Source organism: Podarcis filfolensis, assembly GCF_964270895.1.
Source record: "Podarcis filfolensis genome assembly, chromosome: 16".
Classification (NCBI taxonomy): Eukaryota; Metazoa; Chordata; class Lepidosauria; order Squamata; family Lacertidae; genus Podarcis; species Podarcis filfolensis.
The window spans coordinates 28,288,420-28,311,391 of record NC_139620.1 but is presented as its reverse complement, the minus strand read 5'-3'; the positions used below and the strand labels follow the sequence as shown (position 1 = coordinate 28,311,391).

The following is a 22,972-nucleotide window of genomic DNA, read 5'->3' as shown; positions in this document are numbered from 1 at the left end:
TGATCCACGATTACCGCAACCTCCTCTGTTTGTCAACCAGCTTAAAGCAAGGATGCATCGAGTTTTGAAAGGTGGCCTCTTTGTAGCATTGGAAGTGGTTTAAATGGAAAGATAAGGCAAAAGTATACCATAAAGGGTAAACGGACCCCTGACCATTAGGTCCAGTCGTGGCAGACTCTGGCGTTGCGGCGCTCACCTCGCTTTACTGGCCGAGGGAACCAGCGTACAGCTTCCGGGTTATGTGGCCAGCATGACTAAGCCGCTTCTGGCAAACCAGAGCAGCGCACAGAAATGCCGTTTATCTTCCCACCAGAGCGGTACTTATTTATCTACTTGCACTTTGACATGCTTTTGAACTGCTAGGTTGGCAGGAGCAGGAACCAAGCAACGGGAGCTCACGCCGTCGTGGGGATTCGAACCGCCAACCTTCTGATTGGCAAGTCCTAGTCTCTGTGGTTTAACCCACAACGCCACCCGCGCCCCAAAAAGTATACCATAGGACTGGTATAAATCGAAAGCTGATAAGATCCACATCCACATACTAGTTCTTCCATGGATCAAAACATACAGTGCGTGTTGCTGAAACACTACTGTCGAAAGGCAGGTACTCTAGTTGTGAAAATACACCGGCAAAGCAGGCAGTTTGAGATGTTTGAAGCAAATGAGTTGAGCCACATGGTACGGAAGAAGGCAAGAATGTGGCTTGGTTCCACCCATTTTGGGTCATCTGGAGCAGTTTGCTATTTCCTGACTGGATCATTGACTTGCCCTTTCCTCTACCAAGCCTCTGGCACACTAATCCGAATAGCATGACCTATCAGAGTTTGGAGGAAAGCGGAGCAAAAATATATTTTAATAGCTTTGAGCTGGGGGAGGAGCTGTCAGTTGTTCCTATATACCGTATTTTTCGCCCTATAGGACGCACTTTTTCCCCTCCAAAAATGAAGGGGAAATGTGTGTGCGTCCTATGGGGCGAATGCAGGCTTTCGCTGAAGCCTGGAGAGCGAGTGGGGTCGGTGTGCACCGACCCCTCTCGCTCTCCAGGCTTCAGGAAGCTATCCGCTAGCCGTGGGAGAGCTGCGCGAAGTCGCGCAGCTCTCCCGCGGCTAGCAGAGAGCTTGCCTGCACCCAGAAGCTTGGGGCGCACTGAGCTCAGCACACCCCAGGCTTCGGGCTTCGCGCAGCTCTCCCACGGCTTGCGGATAGCAGCTTGTTCTGGGGGCTAGGGTCGGGGGAAGCTCGGGCTTCCCCCGCCCCAGCCCCGCACCTTGGGGGGGGGGAAATTCTTTATTTCCCCCCCAAAAAACTAGGTGCGCCCTATGGGGCGAAAAATACGGTAGGTATGTGTTCTGTCAAACCATTTCAATCTGTGTTTAAATTTACTCACTTCTTTTCACAGAAGTTGCTGGCGATCTCTGGCATGAAGGCATCGATCTGGGTCTGAAAAACATCGGTCTGCTTTCGTTCTAGTCTGCCTTTTGTCTAAATTCACGCATAGAAAAGAACCGAACTCCGAGCTGCAATTATGTCGGCTTACTCAAAAAGCTACAATCCTTTTGACGAAGACGAGGATGAAGACTTAAAGCCAGTCAAGTGGAATGAAAGTAATGAGCCCCCTAGAGAAGGGGCGGATAGACAGAGGTACCTGCAGCAAGAAGTCCTGAGGCGGTCTCAGGCCACGGTGGACAGCAGCAACCACGCTCTGTCCCTCATTTATGAGTCTGAGCATATTGGCGTAGCTGCATCAGAGGTGAGCAAGAATCTTAAGATTGACCTGGCTTCAGCTTATGAGGAGTATACAGTGGTACCTCGGGTTACATATGCTTCAGATTACATACGCTTCAGGCTACAGAATCCGCTAACCCAGAAATAGTACCTCAGGTTAAGAACTTTGCTTCAGGATGAGAACAGAAATCGTGCTCCGGCGGCGCGGCAGCAGCAGGAGGCCCCATTAGCTAAAGTGGTGCTTCAGGTTAAGAACAGTTTCAGGTTAAGAACGGACCTCCGGAACGAATTAAGTACTTAACCCGAGGTACCACTGTATTTGATAAAATAACTTTCTTCAGTATTTTTTCCTATAATAATGTCAACTTACGTGTTATTTGTAAGTACAGTCATACCTCGGGTTAAAGTCGCTTCAGGTTGAGCGTTTTCAGGTTGCGCTCCGCGGCGACCCGGAAGTAACGGAACGTGTTACTTCCGGGTTTTGCCGCATGCGCAGGCGCTCAAAATGACGTCATGCGCAGAAGCGGCAGATCACGGCACGTGCAGACGCAGGTTGCATTCTGCTCTGGATGCGAACGGGGCTCCGGAACGGATCCCGTTCACATCCAGAGGTACCACTGTAAGTGGATTGATTTCCTTGCAGTTTACATCCAAATGTTTAGGATCAGAGTCTTGAGAACTGACAAAAAAAACTGGGATACTTCATTAGGGATAAAAGCTGCATGATGATTTTGAGTACATACTCAAATGCCCTTTCAGAAATGGCAGACTTTCAGTCTGTCCACACCAGGGGTTGGCAAACTAAGGCCCACGGGCCGGATCAGGCCCAATTGCCTTCAGGATCTGGCCCGTGGATTGGTGTGGGGATTCTGTTCGTTTGGGCTGTGCCATATTTTTTCCTGCACCATTCCATTTTCTCCACCTCTCCCTCACTCACACCGCAGCGGCACTTCCTCCCTCCCTCCTCCTGGCTTCTCCCCGCCCTGCCTAGAAGAGGAAGAGGGCTGGACTGAGCTGTCTGGGCGCCATTTTAAGCAGCCTCTCTCTGAAACCAGCCCTTTCGCGCCGCTCATCTTCCCTTCACCGCCCTGGTGCTCCTGTGGGCCAGAGAGCAGAGCGGACGAGCTCTCTCTACCCAGAAGCAGCAGCGATTGCGATGGTGGTGGTGGTGGCGGCAGCCCCAGGGAAGATAAGTGCTGGTCCACACGTTTATTTCCAACATTCTTTCCAACTAACTTTTTCAACATTATTTCAAAGTATATGGGACCAGCTCATGCCCGTTTCAGCATCTGAAGTCGTTGGTTCTGTGCACCATGTGCCTTTATATCAAACTTCCTCAGTTTCCTCAACCTCAGCCCTTCAGATGTTTCTTGGCCTACAACTCCCATGATCCCTAGCTAGCAGGACCAGTGGTTAGGGATGGTGGGAATTGTCGTCTCAAAACATCTGGAGGGCCGAGGTTGAGGAAGCCTGCTTTATATCTTGGTTTCATTGAAGACATGGCAGTACATCCATGTAAGAACTTTTGTTGGGAAATGATTATTGTGGGCAGGTGGAAAAAACAATATGTGAGACTTGCTGAAGATGTACATTGGACCTATTATTTGTAAATGTGCTTGATTTCTAAGCCAGTGGCTAGAAAGGAGAGCAGGCCTACTTCAGCCACTTTCTGCATACACCTAACTACATATCTGACGAAGTGTGCATGCACACGAAAGCTCATACCAAGAACTAACTTAGTTGGTCTTTAAGGTGCTACTGGAAAGAAAAAAAATTTTTTTGTTTTGACCTAACTACATAGTCTTTCCTATGAATCATTTCCTTTAATTATGAAGCCTAGACTTGAATCACTGCTAGGCATCTTCAGTAGGCAGAACCACTAATGTAAGGCCTTCTGGAATGTCTTTCTAGAAGTGAGGCTGTTTTTAAAAAAATAAATACAGTAAACCAAAAGACTAGCAGTTATGAGCTGTTCTTCAATTTTTATTGGTGTGGCTGGGGCAATCTTCTGCTGCCTTTTATCCTAATGATCTTATTTGTAGGGCCTTGGCTCTCCAGCCATACAAGTGCTTAACTTTGCGTTCAAATTATTCCATTCATATACATCAGGGATGTCCAACGGGTAGATCGTGATCTACCAGTAGATTGCCGGGGTGCCCCAGGTAGATCGCAGGATGAGAGAAAGTGATCATGGAAAAGCAGCGCCTCTACCTTTGCTTCCCCCCAAAAAACTCAACAACTCTTGCCTCTCCCCCCCAAAAAACTCAAAAACTTTGGCCTCCCCCCCCCAAAAAAAATAAAAGCTCAACAACTCTGGGCAAATCTCCCCCCAGTTAGTTGCCACCTTGGGTAGATCACTGCCAGTTTTTTTATACTGGGAGTCGATCGCAGTCTCTTGGGAACTGGGCATGTCCAAAGTCCAAGAGACTGAGTACTGAATTGGGACGTCCCAGGTTCCAATCTTTCCAGGTGGACTGAGGCAAGGCACTGCTGGCTCAGCCTCCCCATCTGCAATATGGGGACAGTAGTGGCCTGGCTTCCATTGCTGTTAGGAATATTACAAGAAGAAGATGCTGGATGTGAAGTGTTTTGAACTTATGAAAGTACTAGGAACGAGTGCTGGTTCTGTCCTCTCCAACCGTGGGTGTTGATTTCTTCAAGTGTGGTGCAAATGAAATTGCACGCTTAGTCCATTTCCTTCAGATCATATGACAATTGTATCCCAGTGTGTGTGATAAACTAGAAGATGAAAAATTGAAACAAGCTCATAAAGATATTTTTTAATAATAATAATAATAATCAAGGTTGAAATCTATCCAAGTTATTGTTTTTCCTAGTCTATAGAGAAGCTAAATTTTAACTGAACTGCAGTGTTTTCTAGAGGCTGAAGCCAAAGGGAGCCTTTCCTGCTCCCTGGGAAAATTATCAGACCTTATCTAAAGAGTCTTGTGATCAGACTAGAGGGAAAAGGAAATTGAGCAAAGAGACTGCAGTCTTTTGTTCTTCGCTTGTAGGTAGGACCTTGGACCAGCAAATATTCCAGGTAGTGGTTTTTTAAAAAATTAAAAATGCTAAAGGAGCAGATCATGAAATGAGCAGATGCCGTTCAGTAGGCAGTTGAGCTTTAATTCGGTATCAGCAGAGTCTTCACATCTTAGCTTCCTCATGCCTTCAGCAAATCTTGCTGCATAAATGTTATAGTAGAAACGGAATTCAAGAAAATACCGTGGAGATAGAAAGTATTACTACTTGGTATTTCTCATCACCATCACATCAACATTACGCAGCAACTTGCTGAAGAAATTTAGTGAACCAAAGGGCCTCTTTTCCACATCACACTAAACCTTTGTTTAGTGCACATGCATGAGCTGAAATAAGCCCAAGCGAACCCTTGGGATCACTCTCCTGAATCCCCATCAACTCCCATATAGTCGGAAGGAGGTACATCGCAAGCATTTAATCCCTCTTTCCCAGAATCTTGACTTGTCATTTCTTACAAGCCAAAGATTATGGCCCAAAACAAACTGGTTAGTTAAACAAGCAAAACCAATGGCTTGAAGCGGCTTTGTTCTGAAACGGATCGGAGTTTGTTTTAAATCAATGGTCTTTGGTTTTCAGAACATGACAGTCCAGATTTCTGGGTAAGGGGAACTATTGGCGAAGAACTCATTCCAGCTATACGGGAGGGAAAGGGGGGAGCCCAAGGCTTTGCTTGGGTTCGCTCCAGCTTGTGCTAAATTGTGGATTAGCGTGAGACAAAATAAAGCACTTATTTGCACAGCACAATACGATAATCTTTATTGTCATTGTCCCATACAGAACAACGAAATTGAAAAAAATCTACATCAGACATTCAAAAACCTGCAAGCCTGCTATCCCAGCCTGGTTAGCACCCTAAAAACTCTGATACCCCATGATTAAATATAATATACTCCCATAGAGACTACCTTACACTGCGTTTGAAACCAAAATCACATTTGGATAGAAACTGTTTCTCAGGCGGCTAGTCCTGGTCTTTATAACCCTGTACCTTCTTCCAGAAGGCAGAAGCTGAAAGAGATCATTTCCGGGGTGCGCACTATCCTGCGCTATTTCTGCAGCTTTCTTATGACACCTGGAAGCATAGATTTGATCCAAGGTGGGAAGAGTGCACCCAGTTATTCTCTCCGTGGTCTTTACAACCCTGGACAGCGTTGTTTTTCCCCTGACCCTGCAGCTCCCAAATCACACACAGAGACCATAAGTTAATACACTCTCAACAGTACTATGGTAAAATGCCATCAACAGATCCTTTGAGAAATTCCATAGTTCAACTGTGGAACTCACTCCCCCAAGAGGCAGTGATCGCCACCAACTTGGATGGCTTTAGAAGAGGATTAGACAAACTCATAGAGCCAAAGGCGATCATTGGCTACTAGCCATTTTGCCTATGCTGTGTGTGCTTCCATGGTCAGAGGCCAGTGATGCTTCTGAATCCCAGTTGCTGGAAGCCTCAAGAAGGGAACGGGCTCTCGGGCTCGGGTCTTGCTTGAGAGCATCCTGCAGGCGCTGGTCGGCCACAGTGAGAACAGGATGCTGGGCTGGGTGGGCCATTGGCCTGACCCAGCAGATTCGTCTCATGTTCTTCTTGAGTGGCAATACAGCCAGGGAGTGCAATTCTCGAAACCCGGTTCTTTGCGAAGTTAAAACATTTCGCGGCGCTTTTCTTCAGCCCCGTTAAAAACTCTTGGTAAAAAGACAATTGGAAAAATATATACAGTAGTACCTCGGGTTAAGAACTTAATTCATTCTGGAGGTCCGTTCTTAACCTGAGGTATCACTTTAGCTAATGGGGCCTCCCACTGCCACCGCGCCGCCAGTGCGCGATTTCTGTTCTCATCCTGACGCAAAGTTCTTAACCCAAGGTACTATTTCTGGGTTAGCGGAGTCTGTAACCTGAAGCGTCTGTAACCCCAGGTACCACTGTATACACAAATAAAGCTGTATTTGACGGACAAAAGGATATATGATGTCTGACATGATTGAGAATCAGGGACAAGTAGCTCTGTCTTGGAGAAAATTTTGGAGAAACTGGAGGCTCTGGACAAGAAGGCTGATTTGCATACAGCTAAAATTGAACAGAACACAGAAAGCTTGAATAAGCTGACTGGACAAGTTGCACAGAATGCCCAGTCTATTGGAGAATTAAAGGAGGCTGTAGGTGAAAATCGTAAACTGGCTGAAGATACTAGTCAAAGATTGGAAGAACTTGAGAAAGAAGTAAGACCACTCAGCAAACAAGTTGGAGAACATCAGATTTACTTTTTGATGACAGAACTGCGAAACAGGGAGACCAACTTGAGGATACGGTCAATACCAGAGGTGGAAGAAGATAATTTTATTGAATTTCTAACTAAGGAATTTGCCAAGTTTTGGAAGTTAGAGGAAAAAGACTTTAAAATTGTATCTGCTTTCAGGCTTGGCAGAGTCAGAAGGACAGAGAAGCCCAGAGATTGTTTGATAACACTGAGATCAAAGGAGGAAAGGGACAAGATTTTGGGCCTGCACTACGAAAAGTCACTAGACATTTTGGGCAAGAGAATTGAAATCTACAAGGACATTCCTAAGCAGTTGCTGGACCTTAGATCTAACTACACGGAATTGGCAAGACTGTTGAGAAGCAACGCAATTATCTTCAGGTGGGAGTTTCCACAAGGATTATCCTTTACCTACAGAGGGAGAAAGATCAAAATCAAAACAGTGGAAGATAGAGACAAGTTTTTGGGAGCACACGGAGAAGACCTCCACAAAGGACTTGGATTGCCAGCGCCAGAACTTCCAGGGGAGCCCGCCCCCTCGGATCCTCAAGGACCGGAGAACAAGGTACCACCCCAGAAAGAATAACCAGATCTATCCAGGATGTCTCTGCAGCTTTTGAGTTGGAACATAAATGGCTGTAACAGTCCCGAAAAAAGGTCTAAAATTTTTCATATTCTAAAAAAGGAACAATTGGACATTATATGCTTACAAGAAACACATGTGATTAGGCTCCATAGAAAGGTGTTAATAAATAAAAGGCTTGGTCAAGAATTTATATCATCGGATACAGTTAAAAAGAGAGGTGTAGTGATCTATGCAAAAGAGAGCCTTTCACCAAAATTTCTCTTTAAAGATGAAAGTGGAAGAATCCTCGCAATAGAAGTACAGTATCAAGGAGAAAAAATTTTGATATTAGGAATTTATGCTCCAAATGAAGGAAAATCGGATTTTTATAAGAAGTTGCACGAGATCATGCTGGATTATCTGGATTACAACAACGTCATCATGATGGGGGACATGAACGGGGTCGTATCAACAAATATGGATAAGTCACAGAACCAGAACATTACTAAAGAGGGAAGACTACCTAAGACCTTTTTTGAAATGACTGACAATATGGACTGGGTTGACATCTGGAGAGTTAGAAACCCCCTGAGAAGAGAAGGAACATTCTTTTCTGAAGCTCAACTGACTTGGACACGAATCGACCAAATATGGATAACTAGAAGTCTGGCACCTAAGGTGAGGAAGGTGGAAATCTGCCCCAAAACATGCTCCGACCATAACGCCTTGAGAATGGATATGACATTGATCCCAATCGGCTCCTTTAGATGGAAGATGAATGATGGCCTGTTTAGAGATCAAAGAATTGTAAAGAAGGCCCAAAAAACCTTAAAGGACTATTTTGAGATTAATTTGAACACTACGGTGGAAAAAAGAACTATCTGGGATGCAAGTAAAGCTGTGATGAGAGGGTTCTTGATTCAACAGAATTCCTTAAAGAAAAGACTGCAAAATGAAAAGAAAGATAAAATTCTGGAAAGTATCAAAGAGTTGGAGAAGAAGTTAAGATCTAACCCGAAGTCCCAACCGATTCTGAGAGAAATTAAACTTTATCAGGCGCAATATTCCAAGCTGATAAATCAGGAAATAGAATGGAAGATTAAAACAATGAAACAAAAAACTTTTGAATCGGCAAATAAATGTGGGAAACTGCTAGCTTGGCAGTTGAAAAGGAGACAAAGATTAAATACAGTAACAAACTTAGAGGTTGAAGGAAGGAACATTCAGAACCCGGGAGAGATTAGAAAGTGCTTCCAGAGGTATTTTAAAAAGTTATATACTCAAGGGCCACAAGATGAAATAGAGATTACACAATTTTTGGAGAGAAATGGATTAGCAAAGCTGTCAGAAGAAAATAGAACAATTTTAAATGGCAAAATAACACGACAAGAGATTGAACAGGCCATCCTGAGTCTGAAACAGGGCAAATCACCAGGGCCAGATGGACTGACCTCTAACTACTACAAGATATTGAAGGATTATTTGATACAACCTTTGTTGGAGGTCAGTAATGAAATAATGGAGGGGAAGAAGGCGCCTGAATCGTGGAAAGAAGCATTTATCACATTGATTCCAAAGTCAGAAACTGAAAAGACACAACTCAAGAATTACCGTCCCATCTCCCTTTTAAATGTGGATTACAAAATATTTGCAGATGTTTTGGCACGAAGATTTAAGAAAGTTTTAAGTGAGATAATCCATAAAGACCAGGCAGGCTTTCTCCCGGGCAGACATATGTTTACTAACATAAGGAACATCATAGACATATTGGAACTTTTACAAACAAACATAAACACTAAAGCAGTTTTAATTTTTATAGACGCGGAGAAAGCCTTTGACAACATTTCTTGGAAATTTATGAAGGGGAATTTAAAAGAAATGGGAGTGGGACGGGGGTTTGAGAATGGGATTGAGGCAATATATTCAGAACAAAAGGCTAAACTGATAGTTAACAATGTGGTTACAGAAGAGTTTAAAATTGAAAAAGGTACACGACAAGGCTGCCCGATTTCCCCATTACTGTTTATTTCGGTTCTGGAAGTGCTCCTGAATATGATTAGGGGGGACCGGTTGGTGGAAGGGATTCAGGTCGGAGCGAAACAATATAAACTTAAAGCTTTTGCAGATGACCTAGTTCTGACATTACAGGAGCCGGAGTCTAGTTTGAAAAGAGTACTACAACTGATTCAAAACTTTGGTCGAGTGGCAGGATTTAAGTTAAATAAGCAAAAAACTAAAGTTTTGGGGAAAAACGTGACAGATATTGAGTTGGAACAGCTTCAGAAAGAGACAGAACTAAATGTGGTTAAAAAAGTTAAATACCTAGGGGTAAACATAACAGCAAAAAATCTGAGTTTATTTAAAGATAATTATGAAAAATGTTGGTCAGAGATTAAGAGAGACTTGGATAGTTGGTCAAGACTAAAACTTTCTTTGTTAGGCCGAATAGCTGCCATCAAGATGAATGTATTGCCAAAAATGTTATTTTTGTTTCAGACACTGCAGATTGTAGACAAGACAGAGTGCTTCCGGAAGTGGCAGAAAGATATTTCTAAATTTGTCTGGCAGGGCAAAAAGCCCAGAATCAAATTTAAAATATTAACAGATGCGAAAGAAAGAGGGGGCTTTGCCCTGCCAGATTTAAAGTTGTATTATGAAGCTGCAGCTTTCTGCTGGTTAAAAGATTGGTTACTTCTTGAAGATACGGATGTCTTGGATTTGGAAGGTTTTAATAATGCGTTTGGATGGCATGCATATTTATGGTATGATAAAGTTAAGATAAATAAGGCCTTCAAGAACCATATTGTCAGAAAATCAGTCTTTAATGTCTGGACAAAATATAAAGACTTACTGGAGAATAAAACTCCGAGGTGGCTGTCACCCCTGGAGGCTAAGGCTCGGAAAAGAGCCAATATGGAGGCCAACTGGCCAAAATATTGGGAGATAATAGAAAAGGATGGTGACAACTGGAAATTGCAGAGTTTAGAAAAGATGAGAGACAAAGTGCGAGACTGGTTACACTATGCTCAGATTAAAGAAGTGTTTAAAAATGACAAAAAGCTAGGATTCCAAGTGGAAAAGTCAAAGTTAGAAACTGAACTGTTAGAACCTAAGACTAAGGTACTTTCAAGAATGTATAACTTGCTGCTGAAATGGAACACACATGACGAAATGGTAAAATCAACAATGATAAAATGGGCGCAGGATATTGGGTATAATATTATGTTTGAAGATTGGGAAAGGTTGTGGACCTCTGGGCTGAACTTCACTGCATGTAATGCGTTGAAGGAAAATGTGATGAAAATGATGTATAGATGGTACATGACCCCTGTTAAACTGGCTAAAATATACCATTCGTCTGATAGCAAATGTTGGAAATGTAAGGAAAATGAAGGAACATTTTTTCACCTCTGGTGGACCTGCCCTAGAGTGAAGGCCTTTTGGGAGAAGATATATAATGAATTAAAAAAGGTGTTTAAATACACCTTCACTAAGAAATCAGAGGCCTTTCTCCTGGGTATTGTCGGCCAGAGTGTGTTAAAAGAGGACAGAACATTCTTTTTGTACGCAACAACAGCAGCAAGAATATTAATTGCCAAGAATTGGAAAACTCAGGAGCTACCCACTGTGGAAGAATGGCAGATGCAACTGATGGACTATATGCAATTAGCCGAGATGACCGGCAGAATTCGAGACCAGGGAGAAGAAAGGATGGAAGAAGACTGGAGGAAATTTAAGATTTATTTACAAAAATATTGTAATTTGGCTGAGTGCTGAATTGGATGCCAGTGCAGACAATTGTCTACCATTAAATTAGATTTAAGGTTGAATTATATGTCAAACCAAATTAAGATTATTAATTAAGATGAATTAAATGATAATTTGTTTGAAACTAATTTAATAATGATGTAAGTGTATGCGGGAGGTGTGGGGGAGTCCCATGTAACAATTGAGAGATGTTAAATGGACAATGATAAATGCTTATCTAATATATGCTTTATTTGAAAACTTTAATAAATATATTATAAAAAAAAAAAAAAAAGAGAATCGTAGAGCCAGGGACAGAGATGCTTAAAGCATTAAAATCAGGATGTGGAAAATATGGAAACAATGAGGAGAGACAGGATTGAGATTTGGAGATATGCTTCAGAGGCCCAGACAATGGGGAGCCCCGAAAAATCAGTAATTATGATTTGGATTATAATTTGGTCTTTTTTATTTTAGTTTTTTATTTTAATTGGATTATGTTTGGATATATTAATTGGATGTTTTTTATTGGAAAATCAATAAAAATGATTTATTAAAAAAAAACACCTTGTTTTCTGTAGGAGCTCACACGGCAAGGGGAGGTACTGAAACGCAGCGAACGAATGGTGGATAAGATGGATCAAGATCTGAAAACAAGCCAGAGACACATCAACAGCATTAAGAGTGTGTTTGGCGGCTTTGTGAATTACTTCAAAGCCAAGCCACAAGAGATCAAGATTCAGCAGAACGGGGCTGCCGAATACCAAGCAAGCAACAAGTAAGCAACCCAAATTCTCTTCCCAGCTAGGAAAGGTGTAAATCATGACGTCTGGGAGTCAGAAAGCGGGGGTGGAAGCCCAGGTTGCAGGTGGAGGTTTGGACTTCAGTTTCATCCCAGCATTCTTCTTCAGTGGGGCCAGGAAAGATTAAAATCACATTGCAACTTCTCCCTTAATCACATCAGAACGTGGTACTTACATTTACCTTTGGACCATTCTCAACAGAGTCAGGAAAGATGCAAAAGGCGTCAAAACGCAGTATTTGAAGCAAGGCCTTTTGAACATTGTGCTTTCCTGGCAGCTCCATCCTTGGATTTTTTAAGATCAGTGCATCCCCAGGTTTCTTTTGAAAATGGTTCCCCCCCCACCCTGTAGACTCATTCTGAACTGATCAGGAGCCAGGGAGGCGAGGAAACAACAGTGAATGTGTGTGGGTGTGGAAAGACTGCAGAAAGGGAAATGATTTTTCTAAAAGCCATTGCCCTTAATGCAAGGCCTATTTGGACACTGGGAATGGTACCTGTCTTTTCTCTTATCTCCAGATTAAAAGAAGCCATCTCCGTTAGCAAAGAACAGGAGTCAAAGTACCAGGAGAGTCATCCAAACCTACGAAAGTTGGATAATTCAGGTTTGTTTAAACTTGTTTAAAAGGCCATGCCAGGCCTGGAGGAGTTGGACATTCAGGGTTTTTTGGTATGGCAGTTCTTGATAGAAGCCAAATTTGCCTCTTAACTAGGCTACAGAAGCAGGAATAGTGATTTGGCAGGTCTGCAAGAAAAGGATTGTGTTGTTTACTTCCAATTGCAAACCACCTTTAATTAGTAATTATGTGTTCCGGTAATTCGGTATAAAACCATACTTGCCGTAAGGCACACATGCTACATTAAAATAGTTTTCTTTTTTTAAAAAGAACTGGAGCCATCAATTGGTGTTTGGCGAATGTCTAAAAACTCACCTTTTCCCCTTGCCAGAGCACAGTACCACTGGAACCAGTTCAGAGTCTTCGTTCCCACCTGATAGTTACCCAAGGAATCAACACCTCCGAGCTTACCATCAGAAAGTCGAGAACAACTTAGGTGAGTAATGACAGCCTGAACTTTGTAATGCTTAATACCAGCTCCTTACCTGAAATTGAATCTGTCTGGTTCCTTTGGGGATTTCTCCCAAGCAGAGAGAAGCATGTGTCCCTGTTTTCAATTCTCTTTTCATGGAAATAGGAGGTGATGGAAAAATGATTAACATCAATATTTGTTAATAATAATTCAATTAGTGGCTTGCTACATAAGAAGTCTTCAAACAACTTGAAAAACAAGAATGTAGAACTGTTATTAATTATCTTCTGTTGATTAATCAGGGGGTATAAAAGGAATTGGTGTAGTGAAAGGATATGGCAGGGTGGCAGCAGACAGACAGGTTGCTTTGCTGTGCAATGCTTCCTCCTGCAAAATTGCCAACAAGGGCTCTGTTTCCTGCACAACGGGAGCAGAAGAACTTTTGGCCCTCCAGTTTTTCTGAACTTCAACTTCCATCATCCCCAGCAAGCATGGCCGATGGCCAGGGGAAATGGAAGTTGTCGTTCAGCAACATTGGGGGGCAGGGGAGCAAAAGTTCCTCTCCTTTGCTGTGCAGAAATTAAGGGATGCGCAATAGCAGCTGCTCTCATCAGATTCTACAAGTTGCACTTTTGACTGCCAAAAATTAAGTGGATGTGATTAACTACTAGAGAGCCAGTGTGGTGTAGTGGTTGAGAGTGGTGGACTCGTAATCTGGTGAACTGGGTTCGCTTCCCCGCTCCTCCACATGCAGCTGCTGGGTGACCTTGGGCCATTCACACTTCTTTGAAGTCTCTCAGGCCCACTCACCTCACAGAGTGTTTGTTGTGGGGGAGGAAGGGAAAGGAGAATGTTAGCCGCTTTGAGACTCCTTCAGGTAGTGATAAAGCGGAATATCAAATCCAAACTCTTCTTCTTCTACTAATTGCTGCTCCAAAAAGACAGTGGTCGTGAGTTGGAAGAGGATCAGAAATAGCAATATGTTTGAAGGCAGCAGTGCTCTCTTTACCTTAACGTTTCTGAGAACAAATCAAAGTGTTGGTGCTGACCTTTAAAGCCCTAAATGGCCTCAGCCCAGTGTACCTGAAGGAGCGTTTCCACCCCCATCATTCAGCCCGGATACTGAGGTCCAGCACCGAGGTCCTTCTGGCGGTTCCTTCCCTGCAAGAAGTGAGGTTGCAGGGAATCAGGCAGTGGCGCCCTCCTATGAGATGTCAAGTAAATAAACTACTATCTGACTTTTAGAAGACATCTGAAAGCAGCCCTGTTTAGGGAACTTTTTAGTGTTTTATGTTCTATTGTGCTTTTAATTCTGTTGGGAACCGCCCAGAGTGCCTGGGGAAACCCATCCAGATGGGTGGGGTATAAATAATCATAATCATAATTTATTATTTACAGAGGTAGCTGCGTTAGATTGTACAAAAAATAGTCCTGTGACAGTATAAAGGCTAACAATTGCAAGAGCGCACCCTGAATGCTAAACCCAGCCAGTTGGGCGGGGTATAAATAATAAATTATTATTATTATTCCAAAGCCACAGATAAAGAACAACCTCTTTAACTATTGGCTCCTTCGCTCAGCATATTCTCAGAGCAGCTACTTTATTATGAATTGACTTCCCAAACATATTTCCTGCCCTGTATCCTTGCTCTTAACCCTGCTCCATTGTCTCCGTCCATTTGCAGATGAAATGTCCTCTGGGCTGGGCCGCCTGAAAAACCTCGCTCTGGGCCTACAGTCTGAAATCGACGAGCAGGATGAAATTCTTGGCCGCCTCACCACAAAGGTGGAGACTCTGGACATCAATATTAAAAGCACAGACAAAAAGATCAAGGAGCTTTAAGGGAGATCCAAATCTCTCACCTCCACACAAGAATTTGATTCCTTTTATACAGCTGGAGATCATCTTGCTATCTGGAAAACAACCAGCATACGAAAAATGGGTTTATGTGACTGATTTGCCTTGTAATTAAAGACGAATAACCTGAAGTGCAATATGAGAGATTTTAAACCACCTTCTTTTACATATGCATGCCTAAGGGTGCTTTTCACCATCGCCTCTTTAAGCTTCTGATTTTGGGGTACAGTGGAACCTCGGTTTTTGAACGCAATCCATTCCGGAAGACCGTTCGACTTCTGAAACATTCGAAAACCGAGGAAAAATGGAGAAACACAGCTTGGAAGCTGTTTGACTTCCGAGGTGCATTCAAAAATGGAAGCAATTATTTCCAGGTTTTCGGCGTTCGGGTTCTGAATCGTTCAGTTTCCGAGGCGCTCAAAAACTGAGGTTCCACTGTATAATACCTCAATTCCAGACACAATATATGCCACCTATTAAGTGCTCTTTGGCCTTAATTGTAGTGAGTGTTCAGTATAGTGAGAGTGTGTGCATTGCCTTATTTCACAACAGGCATTGTTCGTTCCTTGCATTCTTAGAAATCGCTCTTACATGAATAGCAGAGCAGCTCTAAGTGAATTCTTCATCTTGCATTTCAAAGCTTGGGCACACCGATAAGCTTCAGGAGCAGCCTATGAAGATCGCAGGCCGTGCCCTAGAAACAGTGCAACAGATTTGATAAATCAGTGGTTCCAGCAATTTCCCCCCTCTAATAACGTTGAAATACTTGAGTGATGCCATTGTGAATAAGAATGCACTTTGACAGGACTGCATATTGGGTATTTCAAAGCTTGTAATATTTTTGTGGAGTTTGCAAAATTCTACGCTGCAGTTACTCCACATGCCCCCGTGTGGTTTTAGACCTTTGCTTTCTCAATAGTAGTACCCCTTAGCCCCACATCAAAGACAAAAATGCTTTTGCAACTGAGTGCTGTCACAAAACCAGTGTGCCGTCTGGCATGCAGACTTCCCCTTATTGCTCTGGTCACGTCTAAAGGAACTCGTGAGTCCTAACCAAAAACTGCAGTCATCTGCTTTTGTACCTGCTTGTGGTTTGAGATCTTTCTAGGCTTACAATGGGGGGGGGCTCCAGTCTGCAAGCCGACCTTGGCCTGTCGTGTGCGTGCGCGTGCAATTAGCCCTGCTATGCCATTTTTCTCGTGGTGACAGCTGATGAGACAGGAAGGCAGGGTTAAATCCTGTGTTGGTTACAGGGAACAGGTGTGCACAGCCAAAGCAGCAGGATTTAACTCCCGGTCATCAACTGATGAGTGAGGCTTAAATGTTGCTCTGTTTGCCATGATTCCATGTAAACCTCTTCCTGATTCTCCTGCAAAATCTGCAAATCCTAGAATCTCCTGCAAAATAAACAAATTTGTTTTAGCAGACCTTCCGACTTCAAAGCATCTTGCAGCTGACATCATTGAGACTTGATAGGTGATTGGCAGGTTGTCAGTTCCACGCATTTGTCAGATTTGGCCCGCAAGACCCATCCCTGCAGAGCCAAAAGGGTTCCCCACTCCTGTCCTACAAGGTTCCCATTACTAAACAGGCACCATATTGCCCAATTAGGGACATGGGTGGCATTGTGGTCTAAACCACTGAGCCTCTTGGGCTTGCCGATCATAAGGTTGGCAGTTTGAATCCCTGCGATGGAGTGAGCTCCCGTTGCTCTCTCCCAGCTCCTGCCAACCTAGCAGTTCGAAAGCACGCCAGTGCAAGTAGATAATTGGTACCACTGTGGCAGGAAGGTAAACGGCGTTTTCATGCGCTCTGGTTTCCGTCACAGTGTCTCGTTGCGCCAGAAGCAGTTTAGTCCTGCTGGCCACATGACCCGGAAAGCTGCCTGTGGACAAATGGCGGCTCCCTCGGCCTGAAAGCGAGATGAGCGTCACACCCCATAGTTGGATTCAACTGGACTTAGCTGTCCAGGCGTCCTTTACCTTACCTACCTAACTGCTACCTATAAATCCTGGAACATAGCTCCTATTAGCTACAGGATAAAGGTAAACTGCTTTCCTTTACAAATAATAATAATAATAATAATAATAATAATAATAATAATCCACAGGATCACCTCTTTGTCTACCTGATAGTAAAATAAGCTTAAAGCTGTGCTTACTGGTAAACACCATCCCTTGAGTCCCTTTGGTGACTAGTAACAGAAACAAGGAACTGCCAGTAACTGCAATAATTAATATAATTGCTACTGTCGCATAGCACTGGTTATTGGGTTCCAGCTGGTGACCTTTGAGTTTCAATGACAGGAAGTATACCTTTACGCTGACTTGGGCATTAACCAGTGCCTTGGAAACTTGGCAGGAGTCTCAGCACTACGGTATCAACACATCAGTGCTGTCATGCTTGTTGCAGTAGTTTCACTCTTAATTTACTTTGCTCCTAGTCAAGGTTAAATCTGAGCAGCTTCAGAAATATATCAAAGAACTGAACTTGGGAAGGGCAAACGAGGTTGCTTTCTTTTAACGATGATCTAATACAGTTATCCTTTATCCCTCAACTTTAATGCTGAGGATTTTGTGCAGGGTAACTGCGTACATCTGCTCTTAACAACCCAGGAGAAACACCCATTTCATAGTCGCAGTTTCAATTATTATATTTTATTATGCCAAATGCTCGTTGATAAGTGGACATTCATGAGTTCAGAGTTCTACGCACATTGCGGGGAGGAAAAAGGTATAAAGGACCCACTTGCCGTTTGACTTTAGGAGCAGCTAAGATACTTGTTTAAGGGACGCGGGTGGCGCTGTGGGTTAAACCACAGAGCCTAGGACTTGCCAGTCGAAAGGTCGGTGGTTCGAATCCCCATGACGAGGTGAGCTCCCATTGCTCGGTCCCTGCTCCTGCCAACCTAGCAGTTCGAAAGCACATCAAAGTGCAAGTAGATAAATAGGTACCGCTCCAGCGGGAAGGTAAACGGCATTTCCGTGTGCTGCTCTGGTTCACCAGAAGCGGCTTAGTAAAGCTGGCCACATGACCCAGAAGCTGTACGACGGCTCCCACGGCCAATAAAGCAAGATGAGCGCCGCAACCCCAGAGTCGGTCACGACTGGACCTAATGGTCAGGGGTCCCTTTACCTTTACTAAGATACTTGTTACTCATGTCGTATTCAAGCAAAGGAGCATTTTTGCTGAGGCAGACCTGGGGACGGTGCCTAAACTTCACTGATCTTCACGGTATTGGCAGTGTGTGAATGTCCTAAAAAGCAAAGAGCAAGATCTTTTATTGGAAAGGATTGGCAATAGTCACAGCTCTAGATTTCTCGAACGTTGCAATACAGTGGGATCTCGGTTGTCGAACATTATCCATTCTGGAAGACCGTTCGACTTCCTAAACGTTGGACAACCAAGGCTCAATGGACGGTCGGCAAATTCCATTGAGAAAATGGAGAAACGTGCCTCAGAAGCCGTTCGACTTCCAAGCTGCGTTCGAAAACCGAAGCAATTCTGGGTTTTCGGCGTTCAGAAACTGAAATGTTCAGCTTCCAAGATGCTTGAGGTTCCACTGTATTGGTTTGGGGAGGGGCAAATTGCTGCAAAGGAAGGAAAGGGAACCTCTTCCCTTCATGTTAAATCTACTTTGTTAATTAGGCAGGCTGAGAAAATTACACAAATATTTTCTTCATCATAAAGCTAGGTGTAGATTTCTTTTTGGAACATCGGTTCTGAATGGAAATCGCTAGCCCTCTGCTCCACTTTCTACATTTTTCTGACAACGGTTTTCTTTATAGGGTTCCACTCTCTTCCTATCCTGACTTTGTGAAATGAGCTTGCTCTTTGGGTCCTGTTAACTTGGACTTTTCTGCTCTATGGGCTATGCCTAGAGATGCCTTCAATGTTAGGAGTGTCCTATGGGGAGAGAGAGGCTATGCTTGGGTATACGCAAATTTCCCTCCTTTTGGTAGACTATATAATTGCACCATCTGCTGTTGTCGAAGGCAAACTTAAGTTAACAGGGCGGAAGAAATAAGGCTGTTTTGTAATAATGATGCAATTCCATAACCAGCAAAAATAGCTGTTTTAACTGAAGGAAAGTGATGAAGGCTCTGACTTTTTGCCCCTCCTAGAAAATATCTGAATTCTGTTTGGTTTTTTGGTGCCTATTTATGTCTGTTTTTTAATTCATCTTTTAAAATAGCTGCTTAATATCTCTGTCTGGCACACAATAATCACATTAAACTATTAGTCGCTTCCGATAATGGAGTTGATCTTATTTAAAAGATGCTCATTAGTGATATGTTTGTGGAGAAAAGTAAACATGGCCCTGTCTGGCTCAGAAAACTCGAGGAACCATATAATTTTGCAACCTGAAGGAAGAAAATTATGCTAGTAGACGTGTGGAGTAAATGGGTCTCGAGATCCTCCATCTAATAATAATAATAATAATAATAATAATAATAATACATAGAAAACTAGATTTGTGAAGAAGCTCTCTAGCAGGGGCAGACTTTTCATAATATGGCATCCATTGCAAGCCCAAAATTTGGCTCCCTCAAATGGATCTTCTCAATTATGGATCTTCTCAATTTTCCACTCCTCTGCTTGGTGCCATGTGCAAGGGAACTGCCCGTACCACCCTAAATCTGGCACTGTCTAGCCTAGCCTTCTCCCGGAAATTGCTAGCTTTTTTCAAGCAGGTACTATTTTGTACAGAAAAGTCATGCCATGTGAGCCCCCTCCTTCCCCCAGTCCAAGGTGCCGTGACCCAGATAGTCGGTGAGAACTCCTCTTTTTATAGCATTGTTTTGGTCTAGTCTCTTCTCCCTGACCCTTTGCCCAGTGGAGAGGTTTCTTCACAATACGGATTGCATTTGCTGGAGCAGATTATACAGAGGATTCTTCCCAGCTCACCTGTTGTGCATTCTCCCATTTCAACTGACCTTGCTCAGACGTTGTTATTGAAAGGACTAGATTTTGCACTGCTTGGTGGCTTGTGTTTATCGTTTGTGATCCCACCCACAGACCCAACAATGCATCACATAGTAGGTGTCTTCCTAAATTTCAGGGTGTCTCTGCTGGATGCCTTTGCGACATTCCTTGGCGTTTTTTCATTGTTAGGAAAAATGACATTTTTGAACTTCCAGACAGTAGTCTTCCTAAATTGACAAGCCCTCTTCCAATACTTGGAGGAAAAGGCTTTAGGAAAATTAGTGGTTTTAACGTGAAAGTGTCACACCAAAACTGTCGGAAGTGATGCAGTATAGTTGTGTTACCAATTTCTTCCTTATTATTTGGTGCCCAAAGACTGCAGTTAACCAGCCCTCTTGGTTGTAGCTTTGAATTCTCCAGAATTGAGTCACTCAATAATTGCAGACAATCCCAGTTTTGAGGCACCCAAGATGCTGCATTTTAGACTTCATAGTTTTCTCGAAATCATATGATCCATTCCTTGGAAAATGTGATTCATGGACTGAATATCTGACCAGTTCACTTAATCACCCACTGACTTCCTTTTAAGAACACAGTTTCCCTTGAACTCTCCATCAAAAAACATTGGTGTGTTCTTTCAATCTATTGCAAAAAGGAATTATGCAGGAGGCTGTACTGTCAACTCTTCTCAGTGTTTTTATCTTTGTCATTTAGCAGCACAAATCTGTGAAACTAAAATTATATCCGCGTCTCCAATTTAACTTCACTGTAAGCTAAACTTGTACCTTGTTCAACTTTTATACTAACAAGTGCTTTCATTTTTAGTGGATAGTTTGGATGGAAATGCAGCGTTGCAGTGCTAAGCTGCATTCAGTGTGCTTTTTTGGATAGTCCGAGGCTCAATAAAAGATACTTGTTAATCAGTTGTCTCCTGTTTCTTGCCAAGGCTGGAAGGATGAAAACCATCTTGTCAGTTACAAAATGTTGGTACAGTGGTACCTCAGGTTACAGACGCTTCAGGTTACAGACTCCGCTAACCCAGAAATAGTGCTTCAGGTTAAGAACTTTGCTTCAGGATGAGAACAGAAATTGTGCTCCGGCAGCACGGCAACAGCAGGAGGCCCCATTAGCTAAAGTGGTGCTTCAGGTTAAGAACAGTTTCAGGTTAAGAACGGACCTCCAGAATGAATTAAGTACTTAACCCGAGGTACCACTGTATTAACATGGAGGCAGCCCATTCTTCATCAATAACATCATGTCTATTGATGCTGTAAAGGCTGAACAGGTTCTATTTAATGTACAAGTGGGACCTGCAGAACAACGTTGCAATAGGTCATCATTTCCTAGCCAACAGATTCCCCTCAGGTCACTCTAATGGAATAAACTGCTTAACGCAGGGGTCAGCAACCTTTTTCAGCCGTGGGCTGGACCACTGTCCCTCAGACCACGTGGCAGGCCAGACTATATTTTGAAAAAAAAATAACGAATTCCTATGCCCCACAAATAACCCAGAGATGCATTTTAAAGAAAAGCACACATTCTACTCATGTAAAAACACAAGGACTCCCAGGCCGGATTCAGAAGGCGATTGGGCCGCATCTGACCCCTGGGTCTTAGGTTGCCTAAAGTAAAGGTAAAGGGACCCCTGACCAGTAGGTCCAGTCGTGGCCGACTGGGGTTGTGGCGCTCATCTCGCTTTATTGGCTGAGGGAACCGGCGTACAGCTTCCGGGTCAAGTGGCCAGCATGACTAACCCGCTTCTGGCAAACCAGAGCAGCGCACGGAAACGCCGTTTACCTTCCCGCTGGAGTGGTACCTATTTATCTACTTGCACTTTGATGTGCTTTCGAACTGCTAGGTTGGCAGGAGCCGGGACCGAGCAGCGGGAGCTCACCCCGTCGCGGGGATTCCAACCGCCAACCTTCTGATCGGCAAATCCTAGGTTCTGTGGTTTAACCCACAGCGCCACCCGCGTCCCTACCCCTACCACTGGCTTAATGCTTAGTGCTCTGGCTCATAAATCTATGAAATCAAGACAACTGTGGCTCTGGGTGTTGTTGGCATCTGTCTGTCTCTAGAGACAAGAGAGAGCACCTCCAGGGGTGAAGTCAAACGACTGTGCTAACAGCACTGAAGTGACCTTCCTGGGGCACAAGCCTGGGTGGTATATATGGAGGTCCTGGCCTGCCCAGACAACAAGACCACCCCCTCGACCTCGCTGATGTGGTCCAGATGACAGCAGAGCAAGACATTATGGTATCAGCTGGGCTGCAGAAGTCGCTGGAAGGAAACGTACAAGATGCCATCTGTTGTGTATTGAGTCAAAGGATTTTATATCTGTATTATTATTGTCTGTATTTGCATTAGGGTAAAGTAACTGCCTTTTGGTTCCAGAGGGTACAGCTACTATTGGTTCATTTAAGCTGCTGTATTTGGATCCTCTGTCTTATTGGTTTCCTCCAAAAGGCAGGACTGTGATTGCCTGATATTGTTCCCTCCAAAATGTATCCTTTCTAGCTAGTTCCCTGTCCCTATAAATGTAGCTCTCCCCTCCTCAGTTCTCAGTCTTGTTTGCTTTAATAAAGAAGTGTTACTACAGAACTGTCTCCAGCATATTATGTCAAGAGAGCTGAAATCACAAACCCCACGTCACAACACCATCCAACCGTCTTAGCGCTGGATTTGTGGGTTTACTTTTCAGCTTTTTCTTCTGCCCTGCAAGGCAGCAGAGGTTAGGATCGCAGCTTTCCATCTCCTAGATGGGCTACTTTCCCAGACTGACAAGCCCCATCTGCCCCTCGCTTCCCTGTAAAAAAAAAAAAAGGTAAAGGTAAAGGACCCCAGGATGGTTAAGTCCAGGCAAAGGCGACTATGGGGTTGCAGCGCTCATCTCGCTTTCAGACTGAGGGAGCTGACATTTGTGCACAGACAGCTTTCCAGGTCATGTGGCCAGCAGGACTAAACCGCTTCTGGCAACGGAACACCCTCAGGGCCGTCTTAAGGATATCTGGTGCTGTGGTGCA

The 22,972-nt window shown here is 43.7% G+C and overlaps 1 protein-coding gene across 1 annotated transcript; it reads left to right on the top strand.

The window, feature by feature from the left end:
• The first annotated feature begins 1,399 nt into the window (after nucleotides 1-1,399).
• Nucleotides 1,400-15,160, top strand: SNAP29 (synaptosome associated protein 29). The gene is made up of 5 exons (XM_083590618.1): nucleotides 1,400-1,750; nucleotides 11,916-12,112; nucleotides 12,656-12,741; nucleotides 13,085-13,189; nucleotides 14,851-15,160. Exons 1-5 carry the CDS (start codon nucleotides 1,526-1,528, stop codon nucleotides 15,006-15,008), a joined length of 771 nt encoding a protein of 256 aa, XP_083446744.1. The 5' UTR covers nucleotides 1,400-1,525; the 3' UTR covers nucleotides 15,009-15,160.
• The last annotated feature ends 7,812 nt before the right edge of the window (nucleotides 15,161-22,972 follow it).